Source organism: Ahaetulla prasina, chromosome 4 (genome assembly GCF_028640845.1).
Source record: "Ahaetulla prasina isolate Xishuangbanna chromosome 4, ASM2864084v1, whole genome shotgun sequence".
Taxonomy (NCBI): domain Eukaryota; kingdom Metazoa; phylum Chordata; class Lepidosauria; order Squamata; family Colubridae; genus Ahaetulla; species Ahaetulla prasina.
In genome coordinates this window covers 79,520,389-79,537,527 of record NC_080542.1, presented here as the reverse complement: position 1 = coordinate 79,537,527, position 17,139 = coordinate 79,520,389, and the positions used below count along the sequence as shown (strand labels likewise).

The window sequence follows — 17,139 nt, the reverse complement described above, 5'->3', positions numbered from 1 at the left end:
TCCGTCCACACCCAGGGAGATTAGCTACAGTGCTATGGGTTGCAAACTTCTTGATAATGTTGCGCACTGTGGACAAAGGCAAATCTAGATCTCTGGAGATGGACTTGTAACCTTGAGAGTGTTGATATTTTTCCACAATTTTGGTTCTCAAGTCCTCAGACAGTTCTCTTCTCCTCTTTCTGTTGTCCATGCTTAGTGTGGCATACACATTGGCATACAATGCAAAGACTAAGTGAACTTCTCTCTTTTTTATCTGCTTTCAGGTGTGATTTTTATATTGCCCACACCTGTTACTTGCCCAGGTGATTTAAAGGAGCATCACATGCTTGAAACAATCTTATTTATCCACAATTTTGAAAGGGTGCCAATAATTTTGTCCAGCCCATTTTTGGAGTTTTGTGTGACGTTATGCCCAATTTGCTTTTTTTTCCTACCTTTTTTTGTTTGTTCTAATACACACAAAGGGAATAAACACATGTGTAGCAAAACGTATTAATGGCCGTCACTTTTCTGTGAGAAATACTTGATTTTCTGGAAAAATTTCTGGGATGCCAACAATTTTGGCCATGACTGTAGATATATATAGAGAAGGGAGTGGTCCTTGGCATATTCGGGTCTTTTCTCATGTAAGGTTGAGAGTATCTTGGTGACGTTTCGACAAGGTCTCACTCATCATCTTCAGGCTGGTGCTTACGGCTTTGGGCTTGTGCGAGCAAAGCATGGTCAGAGCTGCCATCTCTCTATAAATATTGGGAGGGAGTGTTGGCTTTTTTGCTGTAAGCGGGTTGGTTGGCTGTGTGGTTCCATTTTGATTGGTAGGTGGAGTGGATATTTGCAGATTAGTCGGCTATTCCGTAGCATCCTGTGTGGGTGTGGTCCTAGTTGTGTGCCCATTAGTCTTCTGTGTTGTAACGACCTGGGAAATGGGCTGTGTCATGTTCCACTCCTCCTCTGACGGCCGGGTCTGGAAAGTCTGTATCAAGCATGGCCATAAAGCCTCTGCAGTTTTGCCAAATTCCTGTCAGAGTTCTCAGGGCAGGCAGGAGTCCAAGGTGTGACTTCAGCAATCCGGATTAGACTTTGCCTGACTCAAAGAATGCCAGAAAGCAGATCCTTTATATAGGCCATGGGGTGTGGCTCCATGACTCAGCACTTATCCAGGCCTGCCTCTCCCTTCCTTTTGCTGACGTCGCCTCTCCATTCTCCGGAAGCGTGGATCTGTCCACCTCCAGCTGCCGGCAATTCCAGCTCATGACTGGCTTCATGTTCCTCATGCTCACACGCTGGGGGGGGGAGTTATTTGCTCAGTCTGTCCGGGCATGGTGCCAGGACTGGGGGCTGGAGGCATGCCAGGCCCTTCGTCTGCATTATCAGTCTCTGGCTGAGATAACAGGAGATGAGAGGGGCCCGGCTGCGGAGAGGGGGATGGGCGAGACACAACAGGCTGTGTGGAAATATCCTGAGTTCTGGGAATGTGACCTCCTGAGTCTTGTGCTGTAACATCCTGGGTGGTTGGTTGTGTTGTGATGTCCTGAGCTTTGGTGTTGTGGCTCTTGAATTCTGTGATGTAATGTCCTGAGCAGATGGCTGTGATGCAGCATCCCGGGTTTTGGTTTTCGCTCCAACTTTGAGGTCTTGTCATGTGTTCATGGCATGTGTCAGTTTGCTTTGGTGGGGATCGGAGGGGGACGCAGCAACCAGTGGCGCCAGCATGGTCTGGCTTCTGGATTGTGGTTGTATTTCATCTGTGGAATGGATTTGGGTTTGAATCTGGTGAGGATGATTGGTGGTGGCGTCGTGTGTTATTTGGGTCTGGTGTCAATTTTCATGGCTGGGACTCGTTTGTTGACTACGGCTAGTTTCCAGATGTCTGGTAGGTGGGAGGTATCGTCCCGTTTGTTCATGTTGTGGGGGTGTTTATTTCAATGGCTTCCATAATTATTCTCTTGTTGTAGTGTTCAGTTTTGGAGATTAATTTGGTTCCTTCAAAATCAATTTCATTTCCTGTGGTTTTAAGGTGCTGAAAAAGGGAGGAGGTGTTTTCTTCTTTTCTGACTGCGTTCTTGTGTTCTGCGATGCGTGCACTTATTCTCCTATTAGTTTGTCCAATGTATGTGGCTGGGGAGATTTTGCATGGTATTTCATAGACTCCTTGGTTTTCTAGCTGGATCTTTTCTTTGGGGTTTCTTAAGATGTTGGCTATTTTTTGGTCTGTGCAGAAGGCTGTCTTGATGTTGCGTTTGTGGAGATTTTGCTGATTTTATCAGCAAATATTTAGCCCTAGTCAACAAATGAGTCCCAGCCACAAAAACTGACACTGGACCCAGGATACCACACAACGCCACCTTACACGGGGAAAGACCTGAATACGCTAAGACCTACCTACCTATACCTGTGAAAACCTAAAAAAAACACACACACACACACACACGCACACATATATATACATATACATGTTTTCTGTGGTTTTCGTTGGTGTTTGTATGTAGGTCTTTGGTTATTCAGGTTTTCTCCCACGTAAAATTGGAAGTGTCTTGGCGACATTTTGACGAAGTCTCATTCGTCATCTTCAGGCTGGTGTTTACAGCTTCATGCTTCTAGGAGCAATGTGTGATCGCAGCTGTTTCTTTCTTTTAACTGCTAGTGGGGGTTTGAACTGATTGGTTGGGAGCTTGGCTGTGTTCTGATTGGGTGGAGGTGTTCTGACTGGTTGGGGGTTTGGCTGCGCTCTAATTGGATGATGGGGTTGGCTGTGCTCTGATTAGCTGTGCTCTGATTGGGGCTCTGATTGGCGGGGCTCTGATTGTGCTCTGATTGGGAGGGTGTTCTGTTTGGGGGGAGCTTGGTTGTGCTCAGGTTAGTCTGAGTTGCAGGGGGATTTGAGTTGGTGAGCTGCATTGCTGTTGTTTGGCTTCGATGGATTCCAAAGAATCTATCGAAGCCAAAGAATCCATCGAATCCATCGATTCCAAACTATCCATTGAATCCAATGGATTCCAAAGAAATAAGATTACCAAACTAATCCATAAAGAAACCCCAAAGACAAAATTGAGTTAGAAAATCAAGGAGTATATGAAATCCCATGCACCACCTGCAGCACCACATACATTGGACAAACCAACAGAAGAATAAGTGCATGCATTGAAGAACATAAGAACTCAGTCAGAAAAGAGGAACCAACTTCTTCCCTGGTCCAACACCTTAAAGCCACAGGACATAAAATTGACTTTAAAAATACCAGAACTATCGCCAAAACTGAACACTTTAACAACAGAATAATCAGAGAAGCCATCGAGATAGAAAAACGCCCACACAGTATGAATAAATGAGATGATACCTCCCGCCTACCAGCCATTTGGAAACCCACCCTTATCGACAAACGAGTTCCTAACATGAAGAATGATGCAAGACCCACACTCACAAGTGCCACACAGCATGTCACCACCACACATCCACTCGGAAAGCAGACTCAAATCCACACCAATAATGAAGCATGACCATGGACCAGAAGCCAGACCGCAGCTGCATCATTAGCCATTTCAAACCCCTCCAATCCATATATGCAGCAGACTGACACCCACAATGAAGATGTAGCACGACCACGAATGTGAAGCCAAACAACAGCAATGCAGCTCACCAACTCAAATCCCCCTACAACTCAGACTAACCTGAGCACAACCAAGCCCCCCCGCCCAAACAGAACACACCCCCAGCCAATCAGAGCACAGCCAACCCCATCATCCAATCAGCCAAGCTCCCAACCAATCAGTTCAAACCCCCACTAGCAGTTCAAAGGAAGAAACAGCTGCAATCACACATTGCTCCTAGAAGCACGAAGCTGTAAATACCAGCCTGAAGATGACGAATGAGACTTAGTTGAAACGTCGCCAAGACACTTCCAATTTTACGCGGGAGAAAACCTGAATAAACAAAGACCTACATACAAACACCCGCGAAAACCTCAGAATATACAGTTGCAAGAAGAAGTATGTCAACCCCTTGGGATTACGTGGAATTTTGCATGAATTGGTCATAAAATGTGCTCTGAACGTCATCTGAATGTCAGCCATGGTTTAATTGCACATAACATGTAAGCATTCACAGTGCAGGGAGGAAAAAGTATGTGAACCTTTGGACTTAATAACTGTTTGACCCTCCTTTGGCAGCAATAACCTCAACCAAACGTTTCCTGCACAACGATCTGGAGTAATTTTGGACCACTCCTCTTCACAAAACTGTTTCAGTGTAGCAATATTCTTGGGATGTCTGGTGTGAATCGCTCTCTTAAGGTCATGCCAAAGCATTTCAATTGGGTTGAGGTCAGGACTTTGACTGGGCCACTCCAGAAGGCGTATTCTGTGCTGTTGAAGCCATTGTTTTGTTGAATTACTTGTATGCTTTGGGTCATTGTACTGTTGCATCACCCATCCTCTGCGGAGCTTCAGTTGGCAGACAGATGGCCGTACGTTTTTCTGCAAAATGTCTTGATAAACTCTGGAATTCATTTTCCCATCAATGGCAACAATCCATCCAGGCCCTGAGGCAGCAAAGCAGCCCCAAACCATGATGCTCCCTCCGCCATGTTTTACAGTGGGGATGAGGTTTTGACGTTGGCGTGCTGTGCCTTTTTTTCTCCACACATAGTGTTGTGTGTTCTTCCCAAACAACTCAATTTTGGTTTCATCTGTCCACAATATATTTTGCCAGTAGTGCTGTGGAACATCCAGGTGCTCTTTTGCGAACTTCAAACGTGCTGCAATATTCTTTTTGGACAGCAATGGCTTCCTCCGTGGTGTCCTCCCATGTACTCCATTCTTGTTTAATGTTTTCCTTATTGTAGATGTGTCAACAAAAATGTTAGCATGTGCCAGAGATTTCTGTAGGTCTTTAGCTGACACTCTAGGATTCTTCTTTACCTCATGCAGCATTCTGCGCTGTGCTCTTGCAATCATTTTTATAGGATGACCACGCCTAGGGAGAGTATCAACAGTGCTAAACTTTCTCCATTTGTAGACAGTCTGTCTTACCGTGGACATATGAACATCAAGGCTTTTGGAGATACTTTTGTAATCCTTTCCAGCTTCATGCAAGTCAACAATTCTTGATCGTAGGTCTTCTGAGAGCTCTTTTCTGCGAGGCATGGTTCACATCAGACAGTGCTTCTTGCAACCAGTAAACCCAAAACAGGTGTGTGTTTTTAAAGGGCAGGACAGCTGTCAGCAACATATCCAATATCATCACACTGATTGGAGTCAAGGTTGGCTCACTCCTGGCTCCATTAGGCTAGGGTCTCACATACTTTTTCATCTCTGCACTGTGAATGTTTACATGTTATGTGCAATTAAACCATGGCAATATCTAATGTTTGTGTAGTATTATGTTCAGCAGACTGTGTTCTTCTATTGTTGTGACTTAGATGACGTTCAGAGCACATTTTATGACCAATTCATGCAAAACTCCACGTAATCCCAAGGGGTTGACATACTTTTTCTTGCGTGTGTGTGTGTGTGTGTGTGTGTGTGTGTGTGTGTGTGTATAAAATATATTCTTGAAATATCTAAACACACAAATGCCCGACACAATACAAACCCACTTATAAACAAATGAACAAAAACCTGACCCTTTGAAATGTCTAGTTTTAAGTAGAAATTTTTAGATTTTAGTAATGAAAAAACAGAAACTTCTAAAATAGCATACAGACTTACCCAATATCAGTTCTCAATCTTTTAAACTTCCCTGCATGCATATATTTTGAAGGTTTGTTTAGTACCAACAACTAAAGTTAGTTCTTCAGTATCCTATTATCTTTATTCTTCTTTTATGTTTTTCTCTTCTACAATAGAAGATTAAATCTCTCAACAAGGTGAATTTTTTAGCTTAAGCTTCTCTATACGGCCCACAGGATGCTGAGACTAAATTATTAATAACAGTTCTCCTTGTAACTTTTTTAATTATTAACCTAGACTTCTTTTATTCATTCTAACACTTTAATAAATCATATTTAATAAAATATTTAATAAAAATACATATTTATTTATTCCTAACACTTCAAAAAGCATCTCAAATAGTCCAAATGGCTGAAATTGACCCAACTGATATAATTTTCTATCTAGCCAACTCTAACATTTTTATAAAGCTTGTGGAGTCCGTGTAGGATTCTTAAAAATAAGATCTCCAACATTTTTAAGTAAACTATGACATAATCTTTCAACAATGATTTTATGTGACAGGGATACAATTTCTTGAGGGAACACCGCATAAAAAGCTGGTTTAGGTGGCATTTCTGATAAACTTAGCAGAAGTTTGCTTTTTTTGTGGAAAATAGCAAAAAATATTTGTCATCTAATATACTAGATGACATGTGGTAACAAGACATTTTTGAAACCCCCATATCTAAAAGTTGGAAAGTCCACAGTTCAACTTTCTTAAACACAGTTCTGTTTCTCAGCATACTTTCTGCAAAATGAAGATACTAGCCAACCTCAGAAAGCTATCACAATATGGTTTAAAGAATATACTAAGATACTCCAGATTTGGAGAAATGTTATTGAAATAACAAGAAATGTTATTGTTCTTATTGTGCAAATTTTATTTACATTTTGCAACCATGAAAATAGATGGAGAACAAAACTAGGAATAATATAACTAGGAAGCATATTTTCGAACTACAAGCAAGTTATAAAAGAAAATAATTCAATATGTAAAGATGCTCACTGTTTTGCCTGAAAATGCTAAATATTGATGTCCGAAAATATTTTAATTGATGAATTGGAAGAATGGAGATTCCATGTTCTTCGTATAAGGTCAGAAAATCTATACTTGAGGGAAAGAGAATCGCCTGGTATAGATTTGTGGGAGTATTCTGGGAGCTTGGAGGACAGATGCAAATAGTTTTTGACTTACAACCATTTGTTTAATTCAGACATGTCAAATTCAACCCCCCCCCCCCAACCCTGGGTTTGCATAGGAGGCAGCGAGCACATAGAGCCTGGCATCCCTGGGGACCATCTTGCCCCAAGGCTGACTGCGTTCTGAGGGTTTCCCTTTCACCCAGCACGCCAGCCGTAGTGCGCTCACCACCTCCTGTGTGCATGGCCAGGGGCATGGGGGGCTGAGGCAGCCTGTTGCTAACTCCAGGGTGGCCCTGTGAATCAGATCTAAGGCTGATCATGTTCTGGTCCGGATGTCCGCCACCAGACTGTAGAATATATCAGTGCCACGCCCGCACCAGAGCTGTGATGACACAGAAAAAGGCATGGAGGCAACACAGCTAGTTGATAGTTCAAAATCCCCTTTCCCCAAACTCTCCCACATTTCTGGCAAGTCCTGGAGCGCTCACACACACCTCCAGCAGCTTCTGGCTGCGAGTAGTCCAGTAAAATCCTATTAGCACAACAGCTTCAAGGCAAGAAGTTAAGCGAGGCAAAGGAATAAGGCAATGAGTCCACGAAGCAAAGGGACAAGGCAATGAGTCCATGAAACAAAGGAACAAGGCAATGAGTCCAACGAAGCAAAGGAACAAGCTACTGAGTTCATGAAGCAAAGGAACAAGGCAATGAGTCCAATGAAACAAAGGAACAAGGCAGCAATAAGGCAAGAAGTCCAGCAAACTCCAGACATCAGCAATGGCACACAGAACTTCACAAATTCAGCACTTGTTCCTGATAAGCATCTCTCCCACAGTGTCTCAAATCTCCGTCCCCAGGTGTGCCTTGTGAAGAGGGGTGGGGCATTCTCCTCCCGTCATCAGGTTGGCCTGCGCTGTTCCTGCCTCCTATCTACTCTCCATGCTCAGGGATCAGGAGGGGGCTGTTCTTGCTCATTGCCTGAGCTCCATCACTCCTCATCTCCACTGTCTGCCCTTTCTTACCCTGTCTCTTGGTCGTTCCAGTCGTTTCTTCCTGCTGACAAGCTGTCCCAAGCTTGAGGGACCCAGGGCGTCCTCATTTTGCTCCTCCCCATGTTCCTCCAAAGCCAATGATACCCCCTCACTTTCTGTTGGCCCCAGCTCTGGCTCATTGTCCTCCACAGACTCAGGCTCTCACAGAGCCATGACAAGCTTTCCTGCCCTGCACACTGGCCTGGCCTCACAGTCCACAAGGCTTCCCTGTCGCTGGGACCACCATCTCTGTGTTGGAAAGCCATGGCCACCAGTGGCATGGCTGATGGCAGCACTGCCAGTCTCTCCCCCTCCCCTTATCCTTTTCTGAGTGCAGAGGAAGGAAAGAGATGGAAATGAGAAGCAAGGGAGGGAGGGAGGGAGGGAGGAGGAAGTAAGTTGTGACTGGGCAGCAGCGAAGCAGCCTCGGCCTGTTGCTCTGCCAGCCACCATATTTCAAGAACCCGAGTCCAACATAGCAAGACCCAGCTCCAGGTGAGGTGGCTGCAGTATGGGTTTCCCCTCCCTCAGGACCCATACCGCCACTTACCCATACTGCCGCACCCCAATACATCTGCATGGTGCAATGATGACATGGGCACCACCTGAAGGGATCAGGAAGAGGTGGCTCTGGCCCATCCCCTGCTTGGCGAAACCCTTAACCTCTTCGGTCACTTCACTATTAGAATAAAATGTTTATTCTCTGACAATCTTGAGAAAAATTCTAAACAGAATGTTTAGCAAAAACAATTTCCTGATGTTGCTCAAAAATACAGATGTGGCAATTTAATCTAGTTACTATAATTTTCCTTACACCAACATTATTTAACTCCTATATTTAACTTCCAATGAGTTGATGCAGATATTTTCCTAAAATTGTAAACAATCATGAGACTACTGATGAAAATTTCATTCCATACACATTAAGCATGAAAATAGCTTAATAGTGAAAATAAGCTCAGAAAAATAAATAATTTTCATATACATACTTTTAAGCATATTTTGTTTATTTAGAGACTGAACACACAAAGACATGGGCAAAGTTTTAGAAACAGCTTTACAATTTTTGCAACCTTAGAACTTCTTATGTTCTCTAGACCAGGGGTCACCAACTTTGGGACCTCAGGGACCACTAAATTCATAATTTTAAATCCCATGGACCACTAATATGAACTGCCTAATGACTGGCTGGGTGGGCACGGCTAGGTGATCATGTGACTGAGTTGGTGTGGTCAACTCGATATCACTCACATTGAAGAACGCCTCACCGGCCTCTACTTGTCCATCCCCTCCAAGCCCCTCCTCACCTGTCCACCCAGGCTCCTTAGGGCCCCAACAGGAAGCAGTTGTTGGAGCTAAGCAGCCACCATGAGAAAGAGTTGGCAAAACAGCTAGCTCAGTTCAAATTGGATCTGACCAAGAAGGAGGCTCAGCAGAAGCATAGGACTATGAGCATAGGCTTTCCAAGAAGAGGGAAGACCTGTGGGAATGCAAGGCCAGGTACGGCGCCTGGAGGCTTAGCGGGCTGAGATGGTCAGCCAGTTCCAGGCCATGAAGCAATCCCACTCAAACGAGGCCCTCAGGCTCTTTGCCCAAAGCCCTGCTGAAGCAGAACCCAAGTTGGAATTTCTGCCCCCCTCCGACCCACACAAAAAGACCCCGAAGGGGGAGATCTCTGCAGCAACACAAACATTCATTGCATGTATCTATCCCAGGGGCCATAGTTTGAGGACCCCTGATTTAGTATACTATAAAACATGCCAATAATTTTTCTGTGGACCACCAAAATTTTCTCACGGATCACCAGTGGTCATGGACCACCAGTTGGTGATCAATGTTCTAGACTTCTATTTCTCATCAGTAATTTTTAAGGGAAAAAAGAAATTTATTTTTCCTGCATTTATGTGCACAGATAATGCAGACAATTTTTTTCCAGTGGTTCGAACTTTACTAAGAAATGATAATAGGAATTGTCATACAATACATTTAGAGGAAACTTCATTGGGAAAGAATTTTATTTTGTCATACTACAGTTTTTCCAAAATTATATACTAAAACCAAAACAGCAGAATAGCAAAATAATATACAATATAAATAATATGCCAAGCCACTTATATTGCCTTACCTAACATATATCCAAATGTGAGGACATTTCCTCATGTTGTTTAAACACATAGCTATTTAAACAAACAACATATACAAAGAATATTTGAGATTTAGTAGCTAGGTAAATAGAAGGCAAGATACAGAAAAACATATATTTATATGAACACCAACAACATTAATTCATTTTTACCTTATTTTAAAATGCTTCTTGATTTACCCTGAAAACATCTGAGCAATACTCCACTCAAATGATGATGCACCTTCATCAACTATTAAAAACTACATCAAAAAAGCAAATTGGATGAGAGAATAAATATTTTTATCTGGCAGATTAATGTATACTAAATATACATTCAGTATCACCTATGAGTATTACATCTGAGTTACATTTAGTTATTAGTTTTGTGAGTCAAATAAATAATCTGGAAATTTTTATTTTTTTCAAATTCTCCTACTTTCAACTCTTTCAAAAGAACAAAAATAAATACCTACAACTCATAATGTACTGAAATATAAAAGTATTTTTTAAAAAACCTGTTTATGATCAATGTCTCTACCTCTATGACAGATTTCATATAGTCTGTTCTATGGTTCTCTTTCTTTCCCTAATATATTATTAGGATTGATTATTTTATTTATTTTGAAGTTTTTCTGTACATGGGAGTGTGTCAATGTTTATTAATTGTATAACGTATGATTTCTAACATGATAGCAACTAATTTGCTTTTCTTACTAGTCACGAAGATTTAGAAAGCTAGTGTGTCCATTCAAAATGTTAAATTCTTCATTTATATTATAGAAAGCCATCATTTCATTTAAGACCTAAGCTTTTGAAGATATTTCACACTTTTTGACCTGCAAAATATTGCAATTATGAATGATACATTATCATTTAAAGGTCTTCAATATCATTCTGATTAAATGAAAATAAAGTATCCTGATGTCTGAATTATCCTTACCTACAACCTTGGGCCCACCAGCAGATCCTGGCTTTCTTGTTGTATTTGAAGGATTTCCAGGTTTTTTAGGTGCAGGGACCTTGAAACCTGAGGCAGTTGCAGATGGCCTATTTCCATCCACTGATTCTTCATCATCGAAGTTTTTATCTAGAAAAGTGTTTTTAAAAAGAAAAACATGCATTAATAACTCTGTTATTTTGTTTTTAAAATAAATATTTCCAGCTGTAGTATAGCAAAAATCCAATCAAATGGAATGCCACTTTAAGGCTACAAACAACAACAAAAAAGAAAAGAAATAATGCACTTTCATTTCATATAATAGGCTTGTGAATGATAGAATCTATCATTTTAAAGTTTAATCTTTGGCCGCTAAGAAAAATCCATTAGATATATATTTCCTGTCTACTTACAATCTGTAATTCCAGCTAAACATTTACATTTTCAATTTAATTCAGCATATCTGTAAGAAAAACACTGCTTTTCTACTACTCGTCCTTGCCATTTCTGCTACAATCGTCCTACAACGTGTCTATGAACACTCCCTGTTAATTCCTTCCACCCTGATTTTAACACTTACAATCACAGATCCGTTTACAGATCAACCGCCTCATTCCTCTTACAGCTCTTCAACGGCCCTTGCACTAAGATATTCCCTCTTCTCACATGGCCGTACAGTTGAAAAATCTCAATATTTATCAAAATATTCCATACAAAACTGAGAAAAAACACCACAGATTCACCACAGAGATTTCTGCCAGTATCCTTCTGTCTCTTGCCTGCACTAGGTACTGAAATAGCCAATCAGCTGCAAGGTGACATCATCTGCTGGAAATCACTGCTAGATGAAAAGGTGAAAAATTCTTCACACAAATAAACTCATTCCCATGCCCAAACATTTACATACTCTATTTTGTGAATATCTGATAGGATATAATTTTCTTAAAAGGTCTTTATTTTTAAAAACTGAAAGTATCATCTGGCTTATAACATTTCTTTCCAATTTGTTCCCTGCTGCTTTAGTTTTTTATTTCAAATTACATATTCTAAAAACTTAGTATTAGTATTCTAAATACCATGTGAACATTTCACTACTCAATTATAGAAAAAAATATTTTGGCAGGATCATAAATAAAATGAAAAAAAATCAAACTGTAGTTTCTCATCATAGACAAGAGGGGCGAGGTCGATACGGAATTGTATTAAGCCTAGAGCGGTGCACACAGATACAGACACACACACTCTCTGAAATCTTTTTCAGTTATGGTTTTCACCCTGTCAATAGAACTCTACATGCTTCACCCTAGAAAGATTCCACATCATTCTAGAATAAAACTACACATTTCTATTATGTTTGGCAAAATGTGTTTTAATACTGTGACATTAGATTTAGAAAAGAATGTTTAAAAATGTGCTGTTGAAAAAATGTTTGAAAATTATTGACTTGTATCAGTATTAATTCTGTATCTCTTAACAACATCTATACTGTTACGGGACTTGATATCAATTTTAATGTGTATCTAAAAATGTCAAAAGTGTTTCCTTCAGATAATCATCCAATGGTATATGGCTCTTAAGCATTTTATATGCAGGAGTATGTTACTATCAGAATGGAAGAGAAAGACAGGAAACACATTATTCTCGCAGTCTCCATGGTAACTGTGCTTTGCCCTTGCACATGTTCTGGAAGGCAACATTTCAGATCACTTTAACCCTTAAAACATGGGAATTCAATATCCTGTTTTAAGCATAGTGAAATGAAAAGTAAAAATATACAGAAAATAATATTGAATGGAAATGGTTGCCCCCATAGACATTATAGTTTCTCAAGAAATTGTTTAAAACACTCACTAAGAAAGATGTATATTGCAGAAATCGTGACATACATTAAGATTTCTAAGACAATGAGGCATCTAGTTAATTAACCTTAAAGCAAAAATTATGGTCATTATTTGTAATATTTCTCTATAATAAACAGATTTCAATTCAAACTCTGCATAGCACAAATTAATCCAGGAGACTAGAGAGAGAAAAGGTGGGGGACTGAGATTCTTCACAGTTTATTGTCAGTATTATTCCTGAACTTTTAAATGATCCCTGACAATGATCTGGGGAACAGCTAAGAACCTGCACCTCAGGAAAGTGAGTGATCAGTTTTTAGCATCCTTTAAAAGTTTTCCACACTGGATTAAGTCCCCCACGGCTGATTTAATATGTTTTCCCACTAGTCTCTACATCATTTGGAGTGGCATGCCTACAGAGAAAATTCATAGCATAGATGGAAGTGATGCTGTGGTCAACAGATGACAACTAGACATAAAAGAGAATTGATCACTGTTATGCGTCACTGTATTTTTTGATACTTGCTGTTTGAACTTGAATTTTATATAGATGTATTGGCAAGGTAAATGTGAAGGTGCTATGTGTGTCTATGTTTGAGTTTGTGATGTATGTACTGCTGTGTTTGGTGTTAATTTAGAGAGAGCGCTAAAATATATTTGTATATATTTTACCACATTTTTAAAATTCAGAGTAAACCTTTCTTTTAATTGTAGATAGGTAAACCAATGATAGCAACAACCCTCTAGTTCTAAATCTTCTTTTGATTTGAGAAGTAATTAACTTTGAATAAAATATATTATTCAGTATAAATTCACTAATTGTAACTCACTATCATTCCCTTTCTAAAAAAATGTTTGGGTAACATCCAGAGATATTTTAGAAAAATCTTTTCTTTGCATTTATTCCAAATTATAAATGGCATGCCTAATAAAGAGATCCTTGAAATCCACATTCATTTTAACTTTATCATATCATAGATAGGTATGCTGTCCAAACTTCAATTCATGACTTTCCAAATCTAATTACCTCTTATTCTTTTTTTTAATATATATAAGCTTTTTTATTTATTTTTTAACAATGTAAAACATAAAAAATTAATATCTATATAAACAGTGGCTGTCAAGAGTACAATTGTCTTTGAGATATAATAATGGTAATAGTAAAAATAATATTCTTAACATCAATAATAAACATATTTATTTATCCATTTTAGTACATCTTCATTCAATCCTTCTCTTATGCTTTTAGGTTTCTAACTTCTGTTTCTGCTATTTAGTCATTGATAAAACAAATCCCATGTTAAAAAATATTCAATTTCTTCCTTCTCCTTAATTTTAAGTGTTAATCTATCTATTTCTACACATTTTATTATTTTTTATTACAATCTGTAGGGATCTCTTCATTATTCCATTGTTGTGCAAACACAATTCTGGCTGCTGTTAACACATGTAAAATTAAATATGTATTCTGTTTATTATATTTTTCTGGTAAAATAAACAACAGAAATATTCTGGCTTTAGATCTATATGTTGCTTTACTATTTTTTCTAGCCATATCTGTATTTTTGTCCAATTTTTTGTTTGCCTTTGGGCATGTCCAACACGTGTGATAATACGAACCTGGTATCTGATTACATTTCCAACACTTAGTGGACATATTCTTAAACATCTTTGCTAATCTTGCTGGTGGAAAATGCCATCTATAAAACATATTTTATAAATTTTCTTTATATGCAGTTGACATTGTTAGTTTATAATTCCTGTCCCACAGTTTTTTCTGCCATTTATCTAACCCTATAGTACAGTGTTGGTGAACCTATGGAGCACGGGCCGAAGCGGCACACAAAACCGTCCTGAGACAAATGCGCGCCCTCGCCAGCTCGTCGCGTTCCTGTGGTCAAATGCACGCTGGTCAGCTGGCCGTCGTGTGTGCGCAAGTGCCGGCGTACCGCGCACGTACAAGGTGGCATGCGTGCCAGAGGTTCGCCATCACATATGCGTGAGGTGACACGCATGCCAGAAGTTCGCCATCACGCATGCGCAAGGCAGCACACATGCCGCAGGTTCGCCATCTCGCATGCGCGATGGACCGCCACACTTCCAGAGTTGCCAGCACTGTGTGCGTGACAGCCAGCTGGCCGGCACGCATTTGACCACAGGAATGCAATGGGGGCCGGTGAGGCCACACATTTGTCTCGAGACAGTTTTGTGTGCCACTTCCGGCACACAGGCGGCACACAAGAACGCGAAAGATTCACCAACATTATTATTATTATTATTATTATTATTATTATTATTATTATTATTATTATTATTATTATTTAATTTTTATACCGCCCTTCTCCTGAAGGACTCAAGGCGGTGAACAGGCAGATAAAACAATACAATACATCAATAAAAACACTATTTAAAAAACTTATTCCAAAAGCCTAAATTTAAAATACAATACAAAATATAAAATAAACCCCAATAAAATCCATGTTTAAAAACCCTATTAAGCCAGTCCTGCTCGGAAGAATAGATATGTTTTAAGCTCGCGGCGAAAGGTCCGGAGGTCAGGAAGTTATCGAAGTCCTGGGGGAAGCTCATTCCAGAAAGTAGGTGCCCCCACAGAGAAGGCTCTCCCCCTGGGGGTCGCCAGCCTACACTGTTTGGCTGACGGCACCCTGAGGAGGCCCTCTCTATGGGAGTGTATCGGCCGGTGGGAGGCATGTGGTAACAGAAGGCGGTCCCGAAGATATCCCGGTCCTATGCCATGGAGCGCTTTAAAGGTGGTAACCAACACCTTGAAGTGCACTCGGAAAACCACAGGCAGCCAGTGCAGCCTGTGCAGGATCGGTGTTATATGGGAGCCACGAGTGGCTCCCTCTATCACCCGCGCGGCTGCATTCTGAATTAACTGAAGTCTCCGGGTGCTCCTCAAGGGGAGCCCCATGTAGACAGCGTTACAGTAGTCCAGGCGAGAAGTGACGAGAGCGTGAGTGACCGTGCATAAGGCATCCCAGTCTAGAAAGGGGCGCAACTGGCGGACCAGGCGGACCTGGTAAAAAGCTCTCCTGGAGACGGTCGCCAAGTGATCTTCAAAAGACAACCGTCCATCCAGGAGAACACCCAGATTGCGCACCCTCTCCATTGGGGCCAATGATTCGCCTTCAACAGTCAACCGCGGTTGCAGCTGACTGTACTGGGATGCCGGCATCCACAGCCACTCAGTCTTGGAGGAGTTGAGCTTGAGCCTGTTTCTCCCCATCCAGACCCGTACGGCCTCCACACACCGAGACAACACTTCAACAGCTACATTGGGGTGGTCAGGGGTGGAAATGTACAGCTGGATAACTCACCCCAAAACCACTGATGACCTCGCCCAGCGGCTTCATGTAGATGTTGAACAGGAGAGGCGAGAAAACCGACCCCTGTGGAACCCCTCAAAGGAGGCGCCTCGAGGTCGACCTCTGCCCCCCTGCCAACACCGTCTGCCAACAGTCACAGAGATAGGAGGAGAACCACCGAAACACACCCAATCCCTCCAACCGCCGCAGCAGGATACCATGGTTGATGGTATCAAAAGCCGTTGAGAGATCAAGGAGAACCAGGGCAGAGGAATAACCCCTATCCCGGGCCCTCCAGAGGTCATCCACCAATGCGACCAAAGCTGTCTCCGTGCTGTACCCAGGTCGGAAACCGGACTGGAACGGGTCTAGATAGACAGATTCATCCAGGTACTGGGGTAACTGGTGTGCCACCACACTCTCAACAACCTTCGCCACAAAGCTAAGGTTGGAGACTGGATGATAGTTACTCAAAACAGCTGGGTCCAGGGAAGGCTTCTTGAGGAGCGGTCTCACCACCGCCTCTTTCAAGGCGGTGGGAACAACACCCTCCCTCAGAGAAGCGTTAACAATCCCCTGGAGCCAGCCTCGTGTAACCTCCCGGGTGGCCAGCACCAACCAGGAGGGACACAGGTCCAATAAACATGTGGTGGCATTCAGCCGCCCCAGCAACCTGTCCATGTCCTCGGGAGCCACAGGGTCAAACTCCTCCCAGATGGTCTCAACAAGACTAGCCTCCATCACCTCACCCGAAACTACCCAGTTTTGGTCCAGACCGTCCCGAAGCTGAGCGATTTTGTCAAACAGATACCTGCTGAAATCCTCAGCACAACCCTGTAAGGGGTCATCGCAACCCTCCTGGTTAAGGAGGGAGTGAGTCACCCTAAACAGGGCGGCTGGGCGGTTCTCTGCTGACGCAATGAGGGTAGAGACATAGGCCCGCTTGGCCTCCCTCAATGCCACTAGATAGGTCTGAGTAAAAGACCTAACTAGTGTTCGGTCAGCTTCAGAACGGCTGGACCTCCACG

At 41.7% G+C, this 17,139-nt stretch overlaps 1 protein-coding gene across 7 annotated transcripts in view; it reads right to left on the bottom strand.

Annotated features, from left to right (window-relative positions):
* Window positions 1-17,139, bottom strand: part of CLASP2 (cytoplasmic linker associated protein 2) — a 425,149-nt gene that overhangs the window by 271,481 nt on the left and 136,529 nt on the right. For 6 of the 7 annotated variants that reach the window (XM_058184362.1, XM_058184359.1, XM_058184356.1 and 3 more), the window contains one exon: window positions 10,945-11,091. In XM_058184362.1, coding sequence (XP_058040345.1) covers window positions 10,945-11,091 — 147 coding nt within the window. Of the gene's footprint in view, window positions 1-10,944; window positions 11,092-11,521; window positions 11,715-17,139 lie in introns of those variants that run through there. The other variant, XM_058184360.1, reaches the window with a different exon arrangement.